This window comes from Nanorana parkeri, unplaced genomic scaffold (assembly GCF_000935625.1).
Source record: "Nanorana parkeri isolate BGI_ZX_2015 unplaced genomic scaffold, ASM93562v1 scaffold717, whole genome shotgun sequence".
Taxonomy (NCBI): Eukaryota; Metazoa; Chordata; class Amphibia; order Anura; family Dicroglossidae; genus Nanorana; species Nanorana parkeri.
The window spans coordinates 255582-274946 of record NW_017306985.1 but is presented as its reverse complement, the minus strand read 5'-3'; the positions used below and the strand labels follow the sequence as shown (position 1 = coordinate 274946).

General features: G+C 43.6%; 1 protein-coding gene across 1 annotated transcript in view; it reads right to left on the bottom strand.

The window, feature by feature from the left end:
• Positions 1-19365, bottom strand: part of GOLGA2 (golgin A2) — a 62580-nt gene that overhangs the window by 12332 nt on the left and 30883 nt on the right. Inside the window, exons 8-18 of the mRNA XM_018564054.1 lie at positions 17148-17228; positions 13728-13766; positions 13576-13638; positions 13363-13456; positions 11037-11143; positions 9964-10022; positions 9738-9879; positions 7482-7571; positions 6223-6330; positions 3196-3283; positions 2770-3116 (exon numbers count right to left, since the gene is read on the bottom strand). Coding sequence (XP_018419556.1) covers positions 2770-3116; positions 3196-3283; positions 6223-6330; positions 7482-7571; positions 9738-9879; positions 9964-10022; positions 11037-11143; positions 13363-13456; positions 13576-13638; positions 13728-13766; positions 17148-17228 — 1218 coding nt within the window. The remainder of the gene's footprint in view (positions 1-2769; positions 3117-3195; positions 3284-6222; positions 6331-7481; positions 7572-9737; positions 9880-9963; positions 10023-11036; positions 11144-13362; positions 13457-13575; positions 13639-13727; positions 13767-17147; positions 17229-19365) is intronic.

The following is a 19365-nucleotide window of genomic DNA, read 5'->3' as shown; positions in this document are numbered from 1 at the left end:
CCTGTGTAAGGAACACTCTGGCCTTAGCTATGTCAAAGACTATACTCTAAACGATTAATCGGTTCCAGCAACTGAGTCTTAGAACTCATCCGAACTGCTGTAATGTGTGGGCAGTCAGACAAGTTGGCCAACACCAGGTGATAACTAGGGCTGCAACGAATGATTTTCATAATTGATTAGTTGGCTGATAATTTTTTCCATAAAATTGTATATCAAAGTTTACTTCAGAATAAAACTGCATGCACAATTAGCAATCGCACTGCACTGAAACGCACGGCATTGCGGTACCGTGCGTTCCAGTGCGGGCAATCACACTGTGGGTGAGAGGCGGGTTTGGGGTGCCATTGAAACAAATGCACCTCCCGCAGCAGAATTTGTAAGGCCAAAACCAAAAATGACTTTTCCCACCTTTTATTTAAATAAATTGTATTGTAAGCACATGGCACTTGACTAGCTTCAGCCAGGGAATGGCAGCTACCAGGGGCAAGATTCCACAGATGGCAGCTGAATGTAGGTACAGCAGGTAGTGGGCTGGCGCAATAGCCAGCCTGCTGCTGGCAATTGCAGCGTGAAATGGCCAATAGCAAGATGGCTATTGCACCTGCCCACTGCTTGCTGTGCCCTTCTCCCAGTGTGGAGGAGAGAGCTGGGGGATCGAGCCAACTAATCAATGAGAATAGTTGACAACTATTCTCATTATTGATTAATCGGTTGCAGCCCTAGTAATGACTGCTCAACAGAAAGCCATCCAGTATCCCCCAATGGGGATGCCATGAGATCAGGGCTAACACTGAAGCCTGGACCTTGGGGAATACCCTGCATGCAGGCAAGAGGCAGAAGGGCAAGGCCATGAAGGGGCAGGAAGGTGTAAGACATGCTGATGCACTGGAAAGAAGGGGAGAGGAAGGTCTGTACTGCAAGGGTTAAAAGGAGAACTATGGGGAAAAACACTGACCCCATAGTTCTCCTTTAAGGGTTTACATCTAGGTGAGAAAATAAAGCTATACTCACTCAAATATCAAAGCTGGCTTGGCTGTTGGACTGGTCCCTGTAGCCTCACTCCCTCACCGCTCTATCGGTCTAATGTCCCGTGAGTCATCACGTCCAATTCAGTTCATTAGACGCGAGGATGCCGAGGGACACTGGTTAAGATTATTTTTCCCTGGAGTTGTTCTTTAAAACAAGGATACCACTAGGAGGTTTACACTACATAAATACTGTATTTCAATGTTATTAGTTCGGGTGTTATAATTCCTGTATAACAATCAAAGTTGCAGTGGAAGCTGCAGCGAAACAACGTTGTAAGATTTTGTATAAATCGTCTGTGATCAAAGATTCTGTGAATACCATGAAAACAATCCTGCAAGGTCCAAATTTAAAAAGTGCTGACAGGCAGACTTCATCACAGAAAAGACTGTGTAGGTCTCTTCTGCCATTGAGGCTTCTTACCCGCTTGTCAGCACTTTTTTTCGTTTTGTTTCTGTACGCTGGTCTGTGCATGCGTAGATTAGTGTACAGGATCGACGATTCTTTGCTGAGATGAAGTAACATAGTCCCAGCCCAAGCAAGCAAGCAGGCACACTCAAAACCCAGAAGACAACCAGGAGAAGATGGGAGCGCCTCAAAGGGAGGAGAGTGCAGACATGGTAGCGCTGAAGGGGATCAGATTGCCAGGTAAGACTGCCATAATGTGCGAATATGAGTGCACACTAACACTTTATGGCTAACAGCTGCTGGTGCATCCCCCCTTTTTCTTAAAGGAGACTTTACTTACACTTTAAAGTGCTGTGTAAATGCAGAGAACCAGAATTCTGTGCTTTTGATTCTTATGACTTAAGCATTACAGTTCTTGCTTGTGCAAAATGCAAGGTCCCATGTAATTTCTCCATGACTAGAGATTGATTGCTATACAAGAATCCAATGTGATGCATTATAAGCACAACACAGTGAAGCGCTGTACAGACATGGAGGGCCAGTATTGTTATGCCTTCGTTCATATAAAACAGGCATTGTAGTTATTGTGTTATGCTTCCTCCATACCTGGAGGCTTTGTCGTTACTGTGTAACAATCCAGTCAAATACTGTGCAAATGCATTCCTATACCGACTGTTTAGAATCTTGCTGACTTGCAGCATTTATAGCAATCAATCACATCCAGATCTTGGTTTAGGCCCAGTAGTTGTCCATAACCAAAAGCCACAAATTCACCAAAATCGTAAGATTATTCCCAATATGATTCAGCCATTTGTACAACAGATCCATTGAAAATGCAGCATTAAAACAGTCACGTAACATGATCTATATCCATATGCTGGATTAGGCATCTTGAGTAGATGTACTCCACAGCCGACTGGATTATTGGTTACATAGAAAGATCTTTTTTTTGTGATAGAGAGGAGTTTGAGCATGAAACAGGTTTCTAAAAGTCACGTTAAACAGGTGCTAAATGTTGTGGAGAGTTAGGTTATGGCATGCTGTCTCTGTATAGTTTTCTCTTTGCGGCTTGTTTTCTGTGCGTTTCAACATCTCAGAACAATACAGATGGTCTCTACCTGTCCTATGACAAAGACATGCCTTGGCTAGATACATACACAAAGAAGGGTTTTACGCTATGTAAACTGGGGTTCCCATTTGCCCGGAAGGTTTTGACATCAATTTAATTAACACTTACTGTGAAAACACAAGGACACATCTATGCAAGACACATTCTGTCACAGAAAAAAACAAGTACATCAAGGGCTCAATGTCTGGCACATGCAAGTGTCTTACCAGTTTAACAAATCCATTCTGGAACTCAGCCAGTTGTTCTTTCAGCTGCCTGTTCTGGGTCAGCGCCCGGCTGATGGTGGCTTTGTCACTCTGCATGTTTTCCAGTATCTGCTGTTTATCCACATTGTCCTCGCTCTGCCGTTGTACTGACTTCTCCAGCTCCAGCAGGCGCTCCTCCTGCTCCTGGTTGAGGCGACTCAGCTGGCTGTTGTCCTGCACCAGGGCCCGATACCTGGACTGCAGCTCTTGAAATTCTTGTTGTAGCTTCTCCACCTCTCTCTGAAGAGCCTGCTCCTCCTCAGAAGGGCCCTGCTGTGCAGGGGGCTCTGTGTCGGCAGATTCCGCTGCTGTAAATTAGCAGAGAGACAAATTGCATTATCTGCAAAAATGACTGTATCAGGACCAAGTCTTCACATCACTGTGTACCTGATGCAAGTAGTAGCTCTGTCACTCGGGTCTCCAACTGCTCAACTTGGACACGTGCACTATCCTTCTCTTGGCTGAGGGTTTGTATCTAGGAAAAAAACAGTAATATTAATTCACTTAAGATGAGGGTAATATTTCGCACATACTAGCCAAACTAGCAGGCAAGGTAAAGGATATTACAAAATGGTTAAAGTGTATGTAAACCCCAACAATGAACTTATTCGCTTCCTTTTGGTCTGTTAAATAAAACCACTGAAATAGTTTTGTTACAGGAGTTCAATAAATGAAAAAAATACTTAGTGGTCCTGTCAGAAATTCAGTGCTGTCCTGTGTCTTGTGCACAATTCCTGTGAATCTGATTAGTCTACCTAGTTATTATCTTGGGACTACAGAATGATTAGTCTCCATGTTGTGGAGAATGTGATAGGACAGTTTAAGTAGTTTAGTTTAAAAACAGGGCAGGGCTGACACCACCCCATCCACAAAAAAAAGTTGTCAGCCCGCAACATGACTTAGAAACGGAGTGCATTTGTGGCAGAACAAGAAGTATTTTTCTGTACTTGCAAGTTCTTTAATGGGGAAATGTGCATGTATTGAAGAACTGTACTAATATATTTTTTTTTTTATCATTTATTTTGCCCTGACATACCTCTCTAAATAAGTGTTTTAGTGTGCCGCACGTGCAGAGTGTAGGCTGTATGACGGATTTAAGAACAGTATTATTCATGGGCATAGTACTGGAATATTTAGCGTATAAATTATACGAGTACGTTGCCAAGTACATTTGACAGTTTGTCTCTTCATTCTAAAGTGTGCCCTTTCTGCAGCAGAAACATTTGGGGATATAGAAAACAATGCTAAAGACATTTTTTAGGGATCAATTTATGCTGGAGAATAATGTGCATGGAATGACGAGGAGGCGTTCAGGTGGTATGACGGGGAGCCATGCGCAGGAGAGGCGTTCAGCTGGTATGACGGGGAGCCATGCGCAGGAGAGGCGTTCAGCTGGTATGACGGGGAGCCATGCGCAGGAGAGGCGTTCAGGCGGTATGACGGGGAGGCATGCGCAGGAGAGGCGTTCAGGCGGTATGACAGGGAGGCATGCGCAGGAGAGGCATTCGGGTGGTAGAGGGTATGACTAGGGGGAATATAAGCAGAAGAGTAGTGTGAAGGGTATGACAAGGGAGAGGTATGAGCAAGAGGAGTGCAGAGGGTAAGACAGCAAGCAGTATGTGCAGAAGAGTAGTGAAGGAGGTCTAACAGGGGGAGGTATGTGCAGGAGAGGAGTTTGGTGGGTATGAAAAGGAGGTATGTGGAAGAGAGGTGGGACTGCAGAGCGTAAGACAGCAAGCAGTATGTGCATTCGAGTAGTGTAGAGGGTACAAGAGAGATTAGGAGTGTAAGACAGCAGGCATTATGTGCAGAAGGGTAGTGTAAAGGGTATGACAGGGGGGAGGTATGTGCAAGGGAGGAGTGCAGAGGGTATGACAGCAGGCAGTATGTGCAGAAGAGTAGTGAAGAGGGTTATGACAGGGAGAGCTATGTGCGAGAGATGAGTTTGGAGAGTATGACAGGGGGAAGTATATGCAGGAGAGGAGTGCAGGAAGTATGACAAGGGAGGCAGGGGTGTGGAATTCCTATCGCCCGATGCCCGGGACATGTAGTTTCGGGCGCCGGGCGAGTAGTTTTTATGTACATTTAGCCCGGCTCCGGACAAGCAGAGCTGAATGTACAGTGTGGAGCCGCCGCCGCTCGTTTGATACAAGTGATCTGATCAGACCACTTGTATCAATTTGAGCAGCGGCGATAGTTTCTGCCCGCACCCCCCGCCGTAGTTTTCTGGGTCCCTCGCTCTCCTGGGGGACCCCGAAAACTACGGCACAATGGCTCAGCCATAGAGCCCGTAGAGCAGGCGAAGAACATCTGCTCTACGGGCTTTTTGTGTTCTCTGAGACCGTGGCGCTGTAATCACAGCGCCACCTGTCTCGGCTGTCAGGAACTACACAGAACAGCTGTTCTGTGTTGGAGGGCAGGTTCCATAAAGAGAACCTGTCACCTCCAAACCATCACATAAAGGATTTTAATCTCCTATGTGATAAGAACATTAAATGGAAAAAGTAAATAAATAGAAATTTTAAGAAAATGTAAAAATTAAAAAAAAATTATAAAAAACAAAGATTTAAAAAATAAAAATGAAAGTAAAAAATAAAAAAAAATAAAAATGAAACCCTGCTGCCCCCGCCATCTGCATGCAAATAAACGCATGCGTAGGACATTCTGCATGTGTTTTGAGATTACAGCCGCCATTCCATGGTGGTAGCCAGAATTCTCTTACACACACACAATGTGCATTAAAGGGTAAGTTCATTTTCCCAGGTAATATGGAAAAATAGAAATTATCCGATTAAATCTGGCCCCGTCTCTCCCAAACTGCCACCCCCCTAGCTATACTTACCTTTCGGCGAACAATCCCTCCCCTCCGCCAGTATGGGTGTACCATCTGTCCCCCGTACTGCTGTTCAACGCAGTCCTCCCCTATGCATTTTGAATTTCGCTCGCAAATTGCAAGCACTCATTGGTCAACGTGGTCAGGTGACTGCGCTGACAAGTGAGAAGCACTATTTAGCACAGTCAAATATGTGCGTTATAATTATGCTCGTGCAGAAAGTTTAAAAAAAGAATTTAATCGTTAATTGCACAGCCCTATTATAAAGCATGGAGATAGAACCTCGGTCATGTTTTCATTGCTGTCTGTATATTCCTGTTCTAGTGACCTTCATTCTTGCCTTTGTGTCAAGGGGACATAGGTGGCTAATAATTGGGATACGTTTTAACCTTTCAACAATCTTTGACCCAAAACCACTGAAATTGTTTTGTTACAGGAGTAAGACCCAAGACCCAACAAAACACTTTGGCAGAAGTTTTGCTTCAATTAAACCAGTGGTCACCGACCAAAGTGGATCACCGAATACAAGCTGGTGGGTCACAGAAAAGAGGTTAGAAAATAACCAGAAAGGCAATACCCACTTGATCAGACAGCTGACGGACTCTTTCTTGCCAGATAGCACCCTCTTCCTTCAGTTTCCCCACATACTGGTCTCTTTCTGCCGTCAGTTGTTGAAGAGAATTTGACATCTATAAATGAGGAATAAAATAATGATTCAAATACTTATGTTTCCTGGAGAAAATGCTGCACTTGGCTACCCTCATATGCCCAAAATTCTAGGAGTTTGGTCACATGATCTGTGCTGAATGCTGGGATCAGAGTACATACTGGCTGGTCTTCCATTTAAGCAGAGATCATTTGATCAAATGTCTATGTATTTGGTTTTAGTCGCACACTGCAAAGCACTTGAAGCTGCATTGCTTGGGCAGAACATTAATCCATTGCTTTGCTCTACAATTATCTATTCCAGTAAAACTGGAATGGGTTTGTTTTTTTAATTGCAGCTATAAAAAAACATGACTAAAGTTTATTTTTCAGCTGTTGAACTAAAAACAGACTGGAGAGACTTTCCCAGGAAAATAATGGCATCTACATTTGTAATTAATTCATGATGATAATGTAACAGTTAGGGATGCACCGATACTAGTATCGGTGCCGATACCAAGTATTTGGGTGAGTACTCGTACTCCCCCAAATACTCCGATACCTAGAACGAGTACTTCCTGTATCAGGAAGCCGGGCAGCGCATCATTACACGCTGCCCGGTTTCCTGATTGGCCAGGAAACGGCTCCATGATCTCTCGTCACTTGTGATGAGAGAGCATGGAGTCGACTTCCCGGCCGAACAGGAAGCCGGGTAGCGTGCAATGACGCACTGCCCGGCTTCCCGATTGATAAGGAAGCTAGCAAATCCGGAAGCCGGGCGACGCGTAATGACGCAGCGCCCGGCATTCTGATTGGCCGGGAAGCCGGCGTCATGCTCCCTCGTCATCTCATGAATCATAATATTAAGAAAGTGACCTTAAAAGCATTAGTTTGTATTGCTTTAGAAAAAATGTGACCTGTCCCTTTAAGAAAAAGTATCGGTAATTGGTATCTGCGAGTACTTGATCAAAAGTATCAGTACTCCGTCTTAAAAAAGTGGTATCGGTGCATCCCTAGTAACAGTCATTTCTGGGGTATTAGCACTACTTACATGAGGAGGTTGGAATGAACCTGTTGGACATGATCAGTTATATGGAAAAAGTTGTCCCAAGCAGAGAGAATTGACAAGAATTATCTGTATCCAGGAATTCAGTATACAATAAGTGGCCGTATTCATGTTTCATAAGAATGTTACCTGTGCTAGCTGGGTACCCAGTTGATCTCTCTCTTCCAGGACCATCAGAAGCTGCTGATTCGCATCTGGCGTCCCCGTCTGATTAGAAAACTTTAAAAAACAAAAGAAAAAGTGATGTAGACAAATGTAAACATAAAATGATGGGCTTCGAAATTACTCTAAATGTACATCTTCTGTGGCGATGCCCCAAACTGGTTCGTTACTGAATGGATGTTGCAGAAGCTATATACTCTGTTCTCGGTCAGGTTCCCCTGCTCTCCTAAGGCCTGCCTAATTGGGATCATTTAGGTTTCCGACCTTTGGGATGATATGATTGACTGCTGTATCCAGGGCTCTGTTTGTAGCACACAGACTTATTGCGCTTAAGTGGATATCCCCTAGCGTCCCGACGATAGCAATGAGGGCTATGATATTTGCCGATAAGCACCCTGGTGGTTACAGGATAATTTACAATAGATTTTATCTATGGAGGTAAACTGTGCATTACTTGGGGAGGTTACACATCTCTAAGGGGCGGTCTTTGTTGATGCCTTCCTCACTTGGACCGGTATTTCCCCTTTTTTTTGCCTTGGTATCTGGTCTAATGGTGGTTAGATGACTTGATGATGATTAGGAGTCTCTAATGTCAGTTCATTGACCTACTGAAGATTCTTTTTCATTTTTTGCATTTCACTCTAACTGTTGTATTTCTTAGATGTTTGCATTATTGTGATGCACCTTGTTACGGTAATTTGTATAAAACTTTTAATAAAAACTATGATTAAAAAAAACATAACACATTGTATTTATTTCGAATATCCAATCGTGTGCAGATGAAGTAAACAGGCACTTATGTTTCCCATGATTGGACACTTGAAGGGAATCACACAATTTATAGTGTGAGCTACACTTGTGCTCATAAGTTTACATAGCCTGGCAGAATTTATGATTTCCTGGCCATTTTTCAGAGAATATATATGATAAAACGAAAACCTGTCACTCATGGGTAGTGTTTGGCTGAAGCCATTTATTATCAATTAACTGTGTTTACTCTTTTCCAAATCATAATGACAACAGAAACTACTGATCAAAAGTTTACATACCCCAGTTCTTAATACGGTGTGTTGCAAGCTTTAACACCAATGACAGCTTGAAGTCTTTTGTGGTATGTCTGAATGAGGCTCTTTATCTTCTCAGATGGTAAAGCTGCCCATTCTTCCTGGCAAAAAGCCTCCAGGTCCTGTAAAATCTTGGGCTGTCTTGCATGAACTGCACGTTTGAGATCTCCCCAGAGTGGCTCAATGATATTGAGGTCAGGAGACTGCGATGCAGTATTCTCAATTCCTTGGATATCTTTTTATATCCCTTTCCTGTTCTATACAGTTCAACTACCTTTTCCCGCATGTCTTTTGACAAATCTTTTGCTTTCCCCAGGACTCAGAATCCAGACACGTCAGTGCATCACGGGATGAAGGAAGCAAGGGTCTGTCAGGAGGCCAGAAACTCATTGGCCTTTTATACACACACACTGATTACATGCAAACAGATCACAGGTGAGGATGGTTCCCTTTAATAGCCATTCACACCCCTTTGTGTGAACCTGTGTGCATGTTATCAGGCCAAAATCACCAGGGTGTGTCAACTTTTGATCAGGGTCATTTGGGTAGTACCCATGAGGGACAGAAAGGTTTTCGTGTTATCATTCATATTCTCTGAAAAATGGCCAGGAAATCATAAATTCTGCCAGGGTATGAGCACAACTGTATAATATGAAATCTTTTAGTAAAGCGGCCTCAAAGGCCGAAGCTATGACTATTTGGGGACATGGAAAAGGCTCCCAGAGCAGCTCCCCCTGAGAACGAGAAGGCTGGTATAGACTTTCATACTGGTGGAATAACACGTCTCACTATGTCGCCCAGAAGAAGGGACCCTGCGTGGCCACGAAATGTTGGCCCTTTGACGCATGTGACAATTTAATGAAAAGTGCTTTACTTCTTGCACATATCATCGAGTGCTGGTGACTTCTATTATGGAATGTATCTGACACGGCACCATCCGTGTTGTCACTTCAAGCACCAACCTCTCATCCAAGGTCTGTACACCGTATGGAGTGCAGGCGATTTTGTATTATCTACAAGCACAGACTGACTTGGGCCTCCTCAATAATGTCATTTGTGTCAAAGGACCACCTACCAAGAAGTCCGAATCAGCTTTCCACCTCCAGACATCAAAATGTTATTTCACCAGTAGAAATATTTTGTTTGCATTAAAGCTTACCTGCTGAATCATAAGTTCTGCCATTTCAAGCTTCTTGCGCAGATCCCCCAGCTCCAGCTTCATGGCAGCATTCTCAGAGAGCAGTGCATTCAGTTTCTCTGACAATTCAGAATTCTGCTGCTTCAGCTCTTCGCTGCACTTACTGTGTGAGAAGATAAGGACAAACATGACATGGCTGACCTCTTTTAATCTCTTCAGACTTTAAGGCTGAAGCACAAGAAATTACCTGTTCTTTAATGATTCCAGTCGCAGGTTGTCACGGTCTTTCTCCAGTTCTTTATTAAGCTGAAAATCAAAGGCAAACGCTCAAGATTACTAAAAATAACCAAGCCATCACCAGGAGCATCAAAGTAGCTGCCAAAATATTGCCTGGTATCTGTGGCACAAACAATGCAGCGTTTTAGAAATTCTGGTATGTGCTACACAACATCTATCCAAGAGCACAAACTGTAACCAGCACGATGCAGTAGTGCCTTCTTACAGGATTCCGAGTGCCCAGCTTTCCTAGGAGACAGCGATAGGGCACAGTCAAGTTACTCGCACCTACTGGAAGTGTAATAAGCCAGGGCCGAGGCAGGCACATTTTCAATAGCGTTTCGAGTAAAACAGACCTTCCTGTTTTATGGAAGGCATGCTTTAAACATTCACTACTTTAAAAATAAAAAATGTTTTTGGCTTTAAATAAAACTTTAATACTGTAATTGTGTCTGACAATTACAAGTATTAAACACATATTGCACTGAAACCGCCACTGAAGCCTGAAGGTGGTGCTGTTTACTTGCTGGCTGAAGGGTTTTCCAAATGAAGCTTGCAGTACATTGATCATATGATTAGAAACAACACTAACTGGTTTGCGTTTGTCAGGGGGAACCTGGGCAGTCAGTGGCAGGTGGGATTTAGAGCCACCAACAAAGTGCCCAGGGACCTTTATTAACATATGCCCATATGGGGGCATCATCCAGGGGGACATTATACAGACTACTGTGCATTTAAATGTGATTTTTCTTCTAATTGGCGTTAAGACACTTGAGAGCACCGTGCATTCTGGGGAAGAACAATTAATCACACCATTAGCCACTTACTGCTAATAAATGCATGTATTTGACAGGTTCAGGTAAGGAGCCTGCAGTAACTGATAACCCATCCTCAGAAATCAGCTTCTGTTAAATGATCTGGTTGATTGTTATAGGTTATTGCATAATATTGCTCTTTATTGAAGAATTCTGTACATCCAGTAAAATGAGATCCATAGAAAGGTGTTCTTTATTCTTTGCATGTATGTTTTGGTTCCACCATTACCTTTTCTAGCTGCTTCTGCTGAGCAGAGAGGGAGGACAGTGTACGTTCCAGCTCTGTTACTCTCTGTCGGGTGGACTGTAACCGCATGACAAGATCCTCCACCTCCGCTATGAGAACAGAAAGAAGGGTTTATTATGGTAGATATGCACCGGAATGACATTTTTAGACAGACGCCAAAAATAATTAGATCTCTCTCTAGAGATCGATAGATGCATCCAAAACTGGCTTTTCCAACATTTTTAAAATTATTTTACTTTACTATCGGGTAAAAATCAGGGGTCTAAACAGACCCCTGATATTTCTCTTTTAAAATAGAAAACGATTGAGGACACAGTTTTCTGCAGCCCCTGTTATGAATGAACACGAAGCCTCTATACTGATTACTCCTGTCCATTCATAAACTGTGGAGCTAGTATCAGTTACTATGTCCACAATCGTGAATGAACAGGAAGTGATGTATAGCACTTCCTGTTCATTCATAACTGGGGACACAGTAAGCACACTATATGTCCTCAGTTATTTACAAACACAAGAGATCAGTCCTGATCGCCGAGTGCTTGTAACCTGCTCTCCATCCTGACTCGCCTGTCATAGGATGCTGAGCAAGAGGTACGGGGAGAAGAGTTTCCCGTGACAGCCAATAGCTGTCTCCGCCTTGCACCGCCCTGTTCGGCATCCTGACAGCTTCTCTCCTCCCTGCAAGGCGTCGGTCCGTGTTCCCTCAGATGTTGGCTGCCTCTGCCGACTCAGGCAAGAGAGCAGCAGGGATTGGAGGGGGACACAGACCATGCTCAGCAGGGAGGAGAAAAGCTAGGGATGCACTGAAGTTTCGGCCATGTTGGCACTATCTGTATTTTGCTCATAGTACCATTTTCAGATGAGATTTCAGTGCATCCCTAGTTTATGGCCATTTGATAAATATAAAACAGGGCTCATGGAACAATTATGGTAACAATTAGGGATGTCCCGATACCTGTACTAGCATCGGTATCAGGACCGATGACCAATACAGTGCATTTTGACAAGTACTTGTACTTGTCAAAATGCCCCGATACATAGCGGCGAAGCTTGCGCTATGGGTTTTTTTTCTTGCCTCGCCGAGCGTCACGTCACTGCTGCCCCGGTGGACGGCGCTCCAGGTGGGGGGTCCTAATTTAGGTGGCCAGCGACTGCCTAGACTAGAGGATCACACTCGGAACGCCGCCCACCCTCCTCTTCAGCTCAGCGCCGTCCTTCAGTGCTGGCGAGTCAGCACTGGTCCAGGTGGGATCTTTATTTAGCTGGCCGGCACCTCTCTGTAGTTTAGCAGACACCATGTGTAATGTATATGTAATACATATATACACAGCACACCCCCCCACTACACTACAGCAATAGATTTACAATTCTCCCCTGCTAACATGAATAGGTTAAATCATGATCCATAGTACATAACATGTAGTTGTACTATGGATCATTTAAAGTCACCCGTCCCTTTAAGAAAAGGTATCGGTAATTGGTATCGGCAAGTACATGAGGGAAAGTACTTGGTCCTGAAAAAGTGGTATCGGGACAATCCAAGTAACAATCATATAAGGAATGTGAACTCTTTATGCATGAAATGATTGTACATTAAATAAGGAAATAATACTCTCCAAAAAAAAAAAACCACACCCTGCAAAATGAATCTGCATATAGCAGTATAATGTTATCACATAACATATGAGCTATCATACCCTATCAATAGTCTCTCTCCCCCCCCACAGGCTTCCTTTAAAAGGTGTATGCTTAACCAAAACTCTGCATTGGAAGCTGCAACAAGTCAGACAGAGCCCGCCTCATTTCCTGGCTGGAGGACATCTAGCATCATCTGACTTGATCCTCCTCAGCCTAACTTTCCCTAGTCTGCCCCCTTTGTTCACTGGATTTCTGTTCTGAATGTAGGCATTACCTTCGGTGGTCTATATGCAAATGCTGTATGCCTAGGAATGCCCACTCCTCCAGAATGACATCCAGCCATCAATGCATTTTGATATCTGCACAACTCCTGCCCACAAGATCCAGCCCACCGCTTGCATCAGGACTGAGGGCTTTAGAAAGATGCTATGTACAGCACCCTGCTGACCCCTCTCACCAGCCATGATCTGTCGGTACTTCTCTGTGCAATGCAGAGACCCAGTGATGACATCACTGGATATAAAATAATGTAATAAATATGGAAAGGTTTTAATTAAATATTAGCATTTTGATGGGGGGGGGGTTAACTGCAGAAGAACCTTGTTTGCCATTTGATTTTAAAACCAAAGCCGCAGTGCTATTGTAAAGGTTATAAACAATTGAAGTATACCTCCTTTCTGACGTGCTGCCTGCTGTGTAAACGACAGGGCAGTCTGCAACTCAGACTTTTCAGATACCAAAATTCCAATTGTCTGGATGTGAACCTGAGGACAAATATTATTTTAGTACGTGTAAAAGAGATGATCAAAACAGAGGAAATCCTCGATATGTAGATTCTTTAGGGACATGCAAAACAAGAGACCATTTACATTATGCTTCTCACCTGCAGCTGTTCTCGAAGGGCACTTTGCTCCTTAGAAAACCTCTGATCAAACACCTTTCTTTCCTGCAAGAAACAATAGATTCACAAACCCATATAAGAGATAAAGAAAACAGCGCAGAGAACCAATTTTTTAAATCAAAATTACATTTTACCTTGTCCAGCTTCTCCATAACATCTTGGTTCTGTAGTTTCTAGTTAACAGACAAAACAAAATACTTTATCTTAAAAAAAAAAAAAAAAAAAAGAGAAGAAGAAGTAGTACACTGTACACAGAATGCGCAGTTATATGAAGCGGCACATTAACCAGTTAATCGGTAGATTGAAATGCGCACTGCAATATGCACTTTTTGAAGTAAAATTAAAATTTTGAGACTTCCTGTATGAAGTACTGATTCTTTCCCAGAAGCAGCTGCAGGAAGTCATGCCACTGTGATAGCCAATCAATCTGTAAAATGACCTGGGAAAGATGCACCAAGTAAAGAGGTGACATGTATATGTAAACCCCAAACAATGATCTCCTATTTGCTTCCTTTTGGTCTGGGAAAGCATATGTAAAGCCAAAACGTTTTTTTATTTGACAGAGCAGGAAGAGGTTATTCCACATAAGGTTATTTTTTGCTCTCTGTATCCCTTTTTAATCTCACCTTTTGGTGACAACTCTATTTAGGGATTTATCCTCATTTTATGTCTTGGTGACAAAGAGAAAAATAGGGGTGAATCTCCCCAGCAAGTCCACAGACCGCAATAAAAACTTGAAGCACACAAAAATAGCACGGACAGCGCTCTCGGATTGAACCTGGGGAAATGAATGAAGTAGCTCTACCTAGCCTGCGGCCCTGGGAGACAGGAGGAGTACCTGTGCTTGTGAAACAAAAATAACAAACGTGTTGTTCTTTTTAATAAAAACTTGAGTAACCCTTCCCGAAATGAAAAGGAAGTTTTGCCTTTACTTACACTTTAAATACAAACAACTGAAAGAATTATAGTAATATCTGATCTTAAAGCGCTAAAAATATACCTACCTGTTGATTCTTTCAGAAATCCAAATCTGTCCTGTGCACTCTGTGTGCTCTCAAGGAGTCTAATCAGTCCTCCGAGTTCTCATCTTGGACAACAAAACAATTAACTCCTATGCCAGGTGTGGGCAAACTCCAGCCCTCCAGCTGTTGTGGAACTACAAGTTCCATGAGGCATTGCAAGAATCTCACAGCCACGACTGAGACAGATGCATCATGGGATTTGTAATTTCTCCACAGCTGGACGGATGGAGTTTGCCCACCCCTGCCCTATGCTGTGGAGATGGGAATGGGTTCTGTAATTTATCAGACACCAGCCCACAATTTCAGTGCAGAAAAGGCACACATCAGGGAATTAGGAGCCGAGAGCATTTAGGCAGACCAACAGGTATTTTTCTGTACTGGGAGGATATTTAATGGAAGTATTAGGGAGGAGGAAAAAAAAGAAAAACTCTTCCCAATTCTTAGAGCTGGAATGTGACACTGCAGCTATCAAACCCCAACTCTATAGAGGAGCTAAGCAATCACAAACCACTGATTGCTCAGCTCATGGTCTTCCCCCTGCAGAGAGTAGTGACGGTCGGTCACCGCACCCCACAGGGATACCAGTTTCTCTACTCCTCTCCAGTGCTCATTAGAGGGACAGAAAGAGAAGGGGGCAGCTGGCTCTATAGAGGAAGAGCCAGCTATCAGACAGCAGGGTGGATCCTGACAATATTTTTGGGATCCTTCCCAGGTGCAGCGCTGTCGGCATATAGCAGACATTAGCCTATTATATGCGGAATTTAGGTCACATTAGTAAAAGGTCCTCCTGTGACCCTAAAAAGGAACTACCACTAAAAAAAGGTTTGGCTTTAGTTGACTTTTAAAGGGGTAAAACATGATAAAAATGAGCATATACTGCAGAGATGTTCTGCATATGGTTTTGTTTTATATTGCCCCCAAAAACATGCAGCCCTTCCAAGACTATGCTTAGCTGGCATTTGAATCTGTAGAATCATCTTCAAATGCGTGACCGGAATTAGTGTACGATTAGCATAGTCCAAACAAGCTCCGTTTTTGTTTTTCCTCCCACTGCCTACTCCCTATAACGCACAATCATCCTTTCTTTTATATCCTATACCTCCTACTGTGGTGAATTTTTACTTCAGAAATAAGAATTTGCTTAGCCTCTCCTTAGAATGGTTATATTTGAGGCTACATTCACACATGAGCGGTTTTCCACACGTATTGGTACAAGGGGAAACCCGCTAAACATAAACAATGCATTCCAATGCATTGTTAAGACTACTACAGCGTCCCCAAGGTACAAAACCGTGTATCCCGTAAAATAGTCTGCGATTATAGGGGTGGATTCCACACGTTTGCGGCTATAGTAATAGCTGTTAAACTTGCTGAATCCACACTCATTTAAAAAATGCGCATTTCCGTGCCACGCAGAAACCGCAAACGCCATATGTGAATGGAGTCTTATAATCACTGTGTAACATTTCACATGTTAGATACATTGCAGTGATACACATTTTAGCTGCTAATGCTCCTATGTAATAAAACCCATGTATACTCATGGCTGATCCGGCCATTTAACCTCTGACTTTATACTCCTTGATCTGTACTCTGTTTTCCCCTTAAATGTAAGGGGGAGGGGGGCAGTAAATCAGAAACATTTAGTTATCTTTTTAATAAGCTACTAAATGTGAGTGGATGTCCAGGAAGGATTCCACCCAAAGCAATTACCTTTTATGAATACTCTGTCCAGTGTGAAGATCCATCACTATAAATTTCCTCCCAAATCCTCCCCACCTTCCCCTCTCTGCACAAATTGTTCCTGTCTGGCACAGTTTAGTATATGGAGGAACTCACAGGTACTAAGGCAAGCGGGAGTAGACCACATAAGAAGCTACGTAAAAATAGATCTTATTGCTGCACTGCTCTATATCCTTAGTACTGCTGTGTAATAAGATTTTACCGACAGCCTTTCATAAACACACGAGATTAGATTAAAAATGACTGTACATGGACTGAAACTCTAATGTGTGCCGTATGTATAACAGTATTTCCTAACCCGGTAGCTAATAAGAACACACTGGGGGGAATTTATCAAAACTGGAGCACACAAAATCTGGAGCAGTTGTGCATGGCAACCAATCAGTATCTCTCTTCAGTTTGTTCACTCAAGATTTGAAAATGGAAGAGAGAAGCTAATTGGTTGCCATGCACAGCTGCCAAAGATTTTGTCTGCTCCCGTTTTGATAAATTCCCTTCAATGATTTTTCACATTGAAATATACATGAAAAGATGTTTTGTTGCTAAAACATATGCAAGTTAGTCACAGGGAGACATGCAACTTCTAACAGCTGTACAACTAAGCATGATCTATGGACAGGTCATCCAAGTACATAAAATGGTGATACAAGTCAGGTCATACACATGCAAGAGGGGAATGACCAAAGGGACTCAATGAACCAGTAGTGGGTAAAGTCAGCACATAATAAAAAGCATAAAGAGCAAAGCACATCACAAGACTCTGAAGTGTTAGCATAACTCTGCTCTTACCAGTTCCTCTATCTTTGCACTGAGCTGTTTGTTTGTTAAATTACTGGAGTCCAAGGCAGCAGACAAATCCTGGAAACGAGACTGCAGCGCATGCATATACAAGGGAGAGTCAGGACAGGTTGATAAAAGGAAAGAAAGACAATACAAAGTAATAGACAAAAAGTAATAATACAAAATAAAAAAGGACAACCCTTTGTTTACATATTCTAGCCTACCTTTCAAAGGACATGCCATGACCTGCACCTTTAGGTTATATTGACACTTGGTGTAAATTGTGGAAAAATTATGTGAATTTTGTGGATGTATTCTATCTCTAATAGTTTTGCCCTTACACGGCCCTGAATCTTTATATACAGTCGTGCTCATAAGTTTACATAACCCTGGTCAAAATTTGTAAACCGCTACGTTTGCTGAACTCATGTCACAAAACAGCCTGCATACAATATGCCAGAAAGAACCCAAAGAAGCTACAAAATCATATGGACTAAAGAAACTAAAATGGAGTCACAACCATAAACATTTTGTTTGGATAGATCAACAGAAATAATTGAGGAGCGCTACTATCCTATGGGGGTGCTGGCAGCGTGAAAAGGAAAAATAAGGGGTGACTTACAGTTAGGATGTCAGCAGACGTGCCTGAAGGTCCCCTGTGGGGTAGCGTCCGGGGTCTTGTTAACAGGTCCTTGGGGCAAATGGCAAGGGATGGAAGGTTGCCGGACCGGAACTTAAGTGAGATGTTGACCAGGCACACTTACTCAGCTGGCCAGGTCGAGCCACGGCGGCTGGAGGGGGAAGAGATGAGACTGCCGGGAGTGCACCAGGTGCTGCGGGTCAGTGCACAGTAAGAGAGGGCGGTGTCATTAGAGTGGAAAATCTCAAAACATGGGCAGAGTTGGCCAACTCGCAGCACCTGGTGCACTCCCGGCAGTCTTCCCCGATACAGCGTGGTGACATGGCGGTTTGTGTCTCATAGCCGTTCGCGGCTCATCTTTCCCCTCCCTCCAGCCGCGGAGGGCAGCCTTCCATCCCTTGCCATTTGCCCCAAGGACCTGTTAACAAGACCCCGGACGTCACCACACAGGGGACCTTCAGGCACGTCTGCTGGCATCCTAAGTCACCCCTTGTTTTTCCTTTTCACACTGCAAGCCACACTAGGGCTGCCAGCACCCACAAAGGGTAGGAGCGCTCCTCAGTTATTTGTGTTGATTTCTGCGAGTTACAGGGTCCCTCTCCTTTTTTTGATGAGCTTTGCACACTGCTCTCTATTGATCACATTTTAATAGTGTGACCATTAAACAGCAGTGCGCTTCTCCATTGTTTTTCGTTCCATTGTTTGGATAGATGTCAACAATGCTATGAAGCAAAGTACACATCCCAACTGTGAGGGATATAGGGCTGTAGGCTACAGCAGCCCAGGAAATCAATAACAACTCATGGCAAGATGAAATGGAGCATATTCAGAGAAATTAAAGGAAAATTTGAATTAGTCAACCCAGAAGCGGCACATGAGGAGGACTTGGACTTTCCACCATGACGCTTATCCGAAACAGAAGGCCAAGTCCGCCCTTTAGTAGTTGTAGCAGAAACGGGTAAAATTTCTTTAGTGGCCATCAAAATCTTGTGACCTCATCATCATTGAATCACTTTAGGGAGATCTCAAACATGCAGTTAATGCCAGGCAACCAAAGAAATTACAGGAACTGGAGTTTTTTTGTCAAGAGGAATGGGTAATTTTACCACGTTAGGGATGCACCGATACCGGTATTTTGGTACCGAGTACCGATAATTTTTTTATCGGTACTCGCCGATAGCAATTACCGAGTAACGGAAGTCCCATTCAGGAAGCCAGGTGGCGTGTAATGACTCGCCACCTGGCTTCCCGATTAGCCGGGAAGCCAGGCAGCGTGTAAAGAGTCGCCACCCGGCTTCCCGTTTAACAAAAAAGTCCCCTCTTACCTTAGTATGTGCAGGCTGTCATACCCCGGGGCCTCTCCAGCGAGAAAGCGGCCTTCGTCCGGTACCCAGCCGGAGCCGTCTAGTCGGCCAATCAGGAAGGCGGGCACCGTGTAATGACGCAACGCCCTGCTTTCTGATTGGCCGGGAGGCCGGCTCCATGCTCTCGTCATGAGATGACGAGGGAGCATGAAGCCAGCTTCCCGGCCAATCAGAAAGCAGGGCGTCGCGTCATTACACGGTGCCCGGCTTCCTGATTGGACAG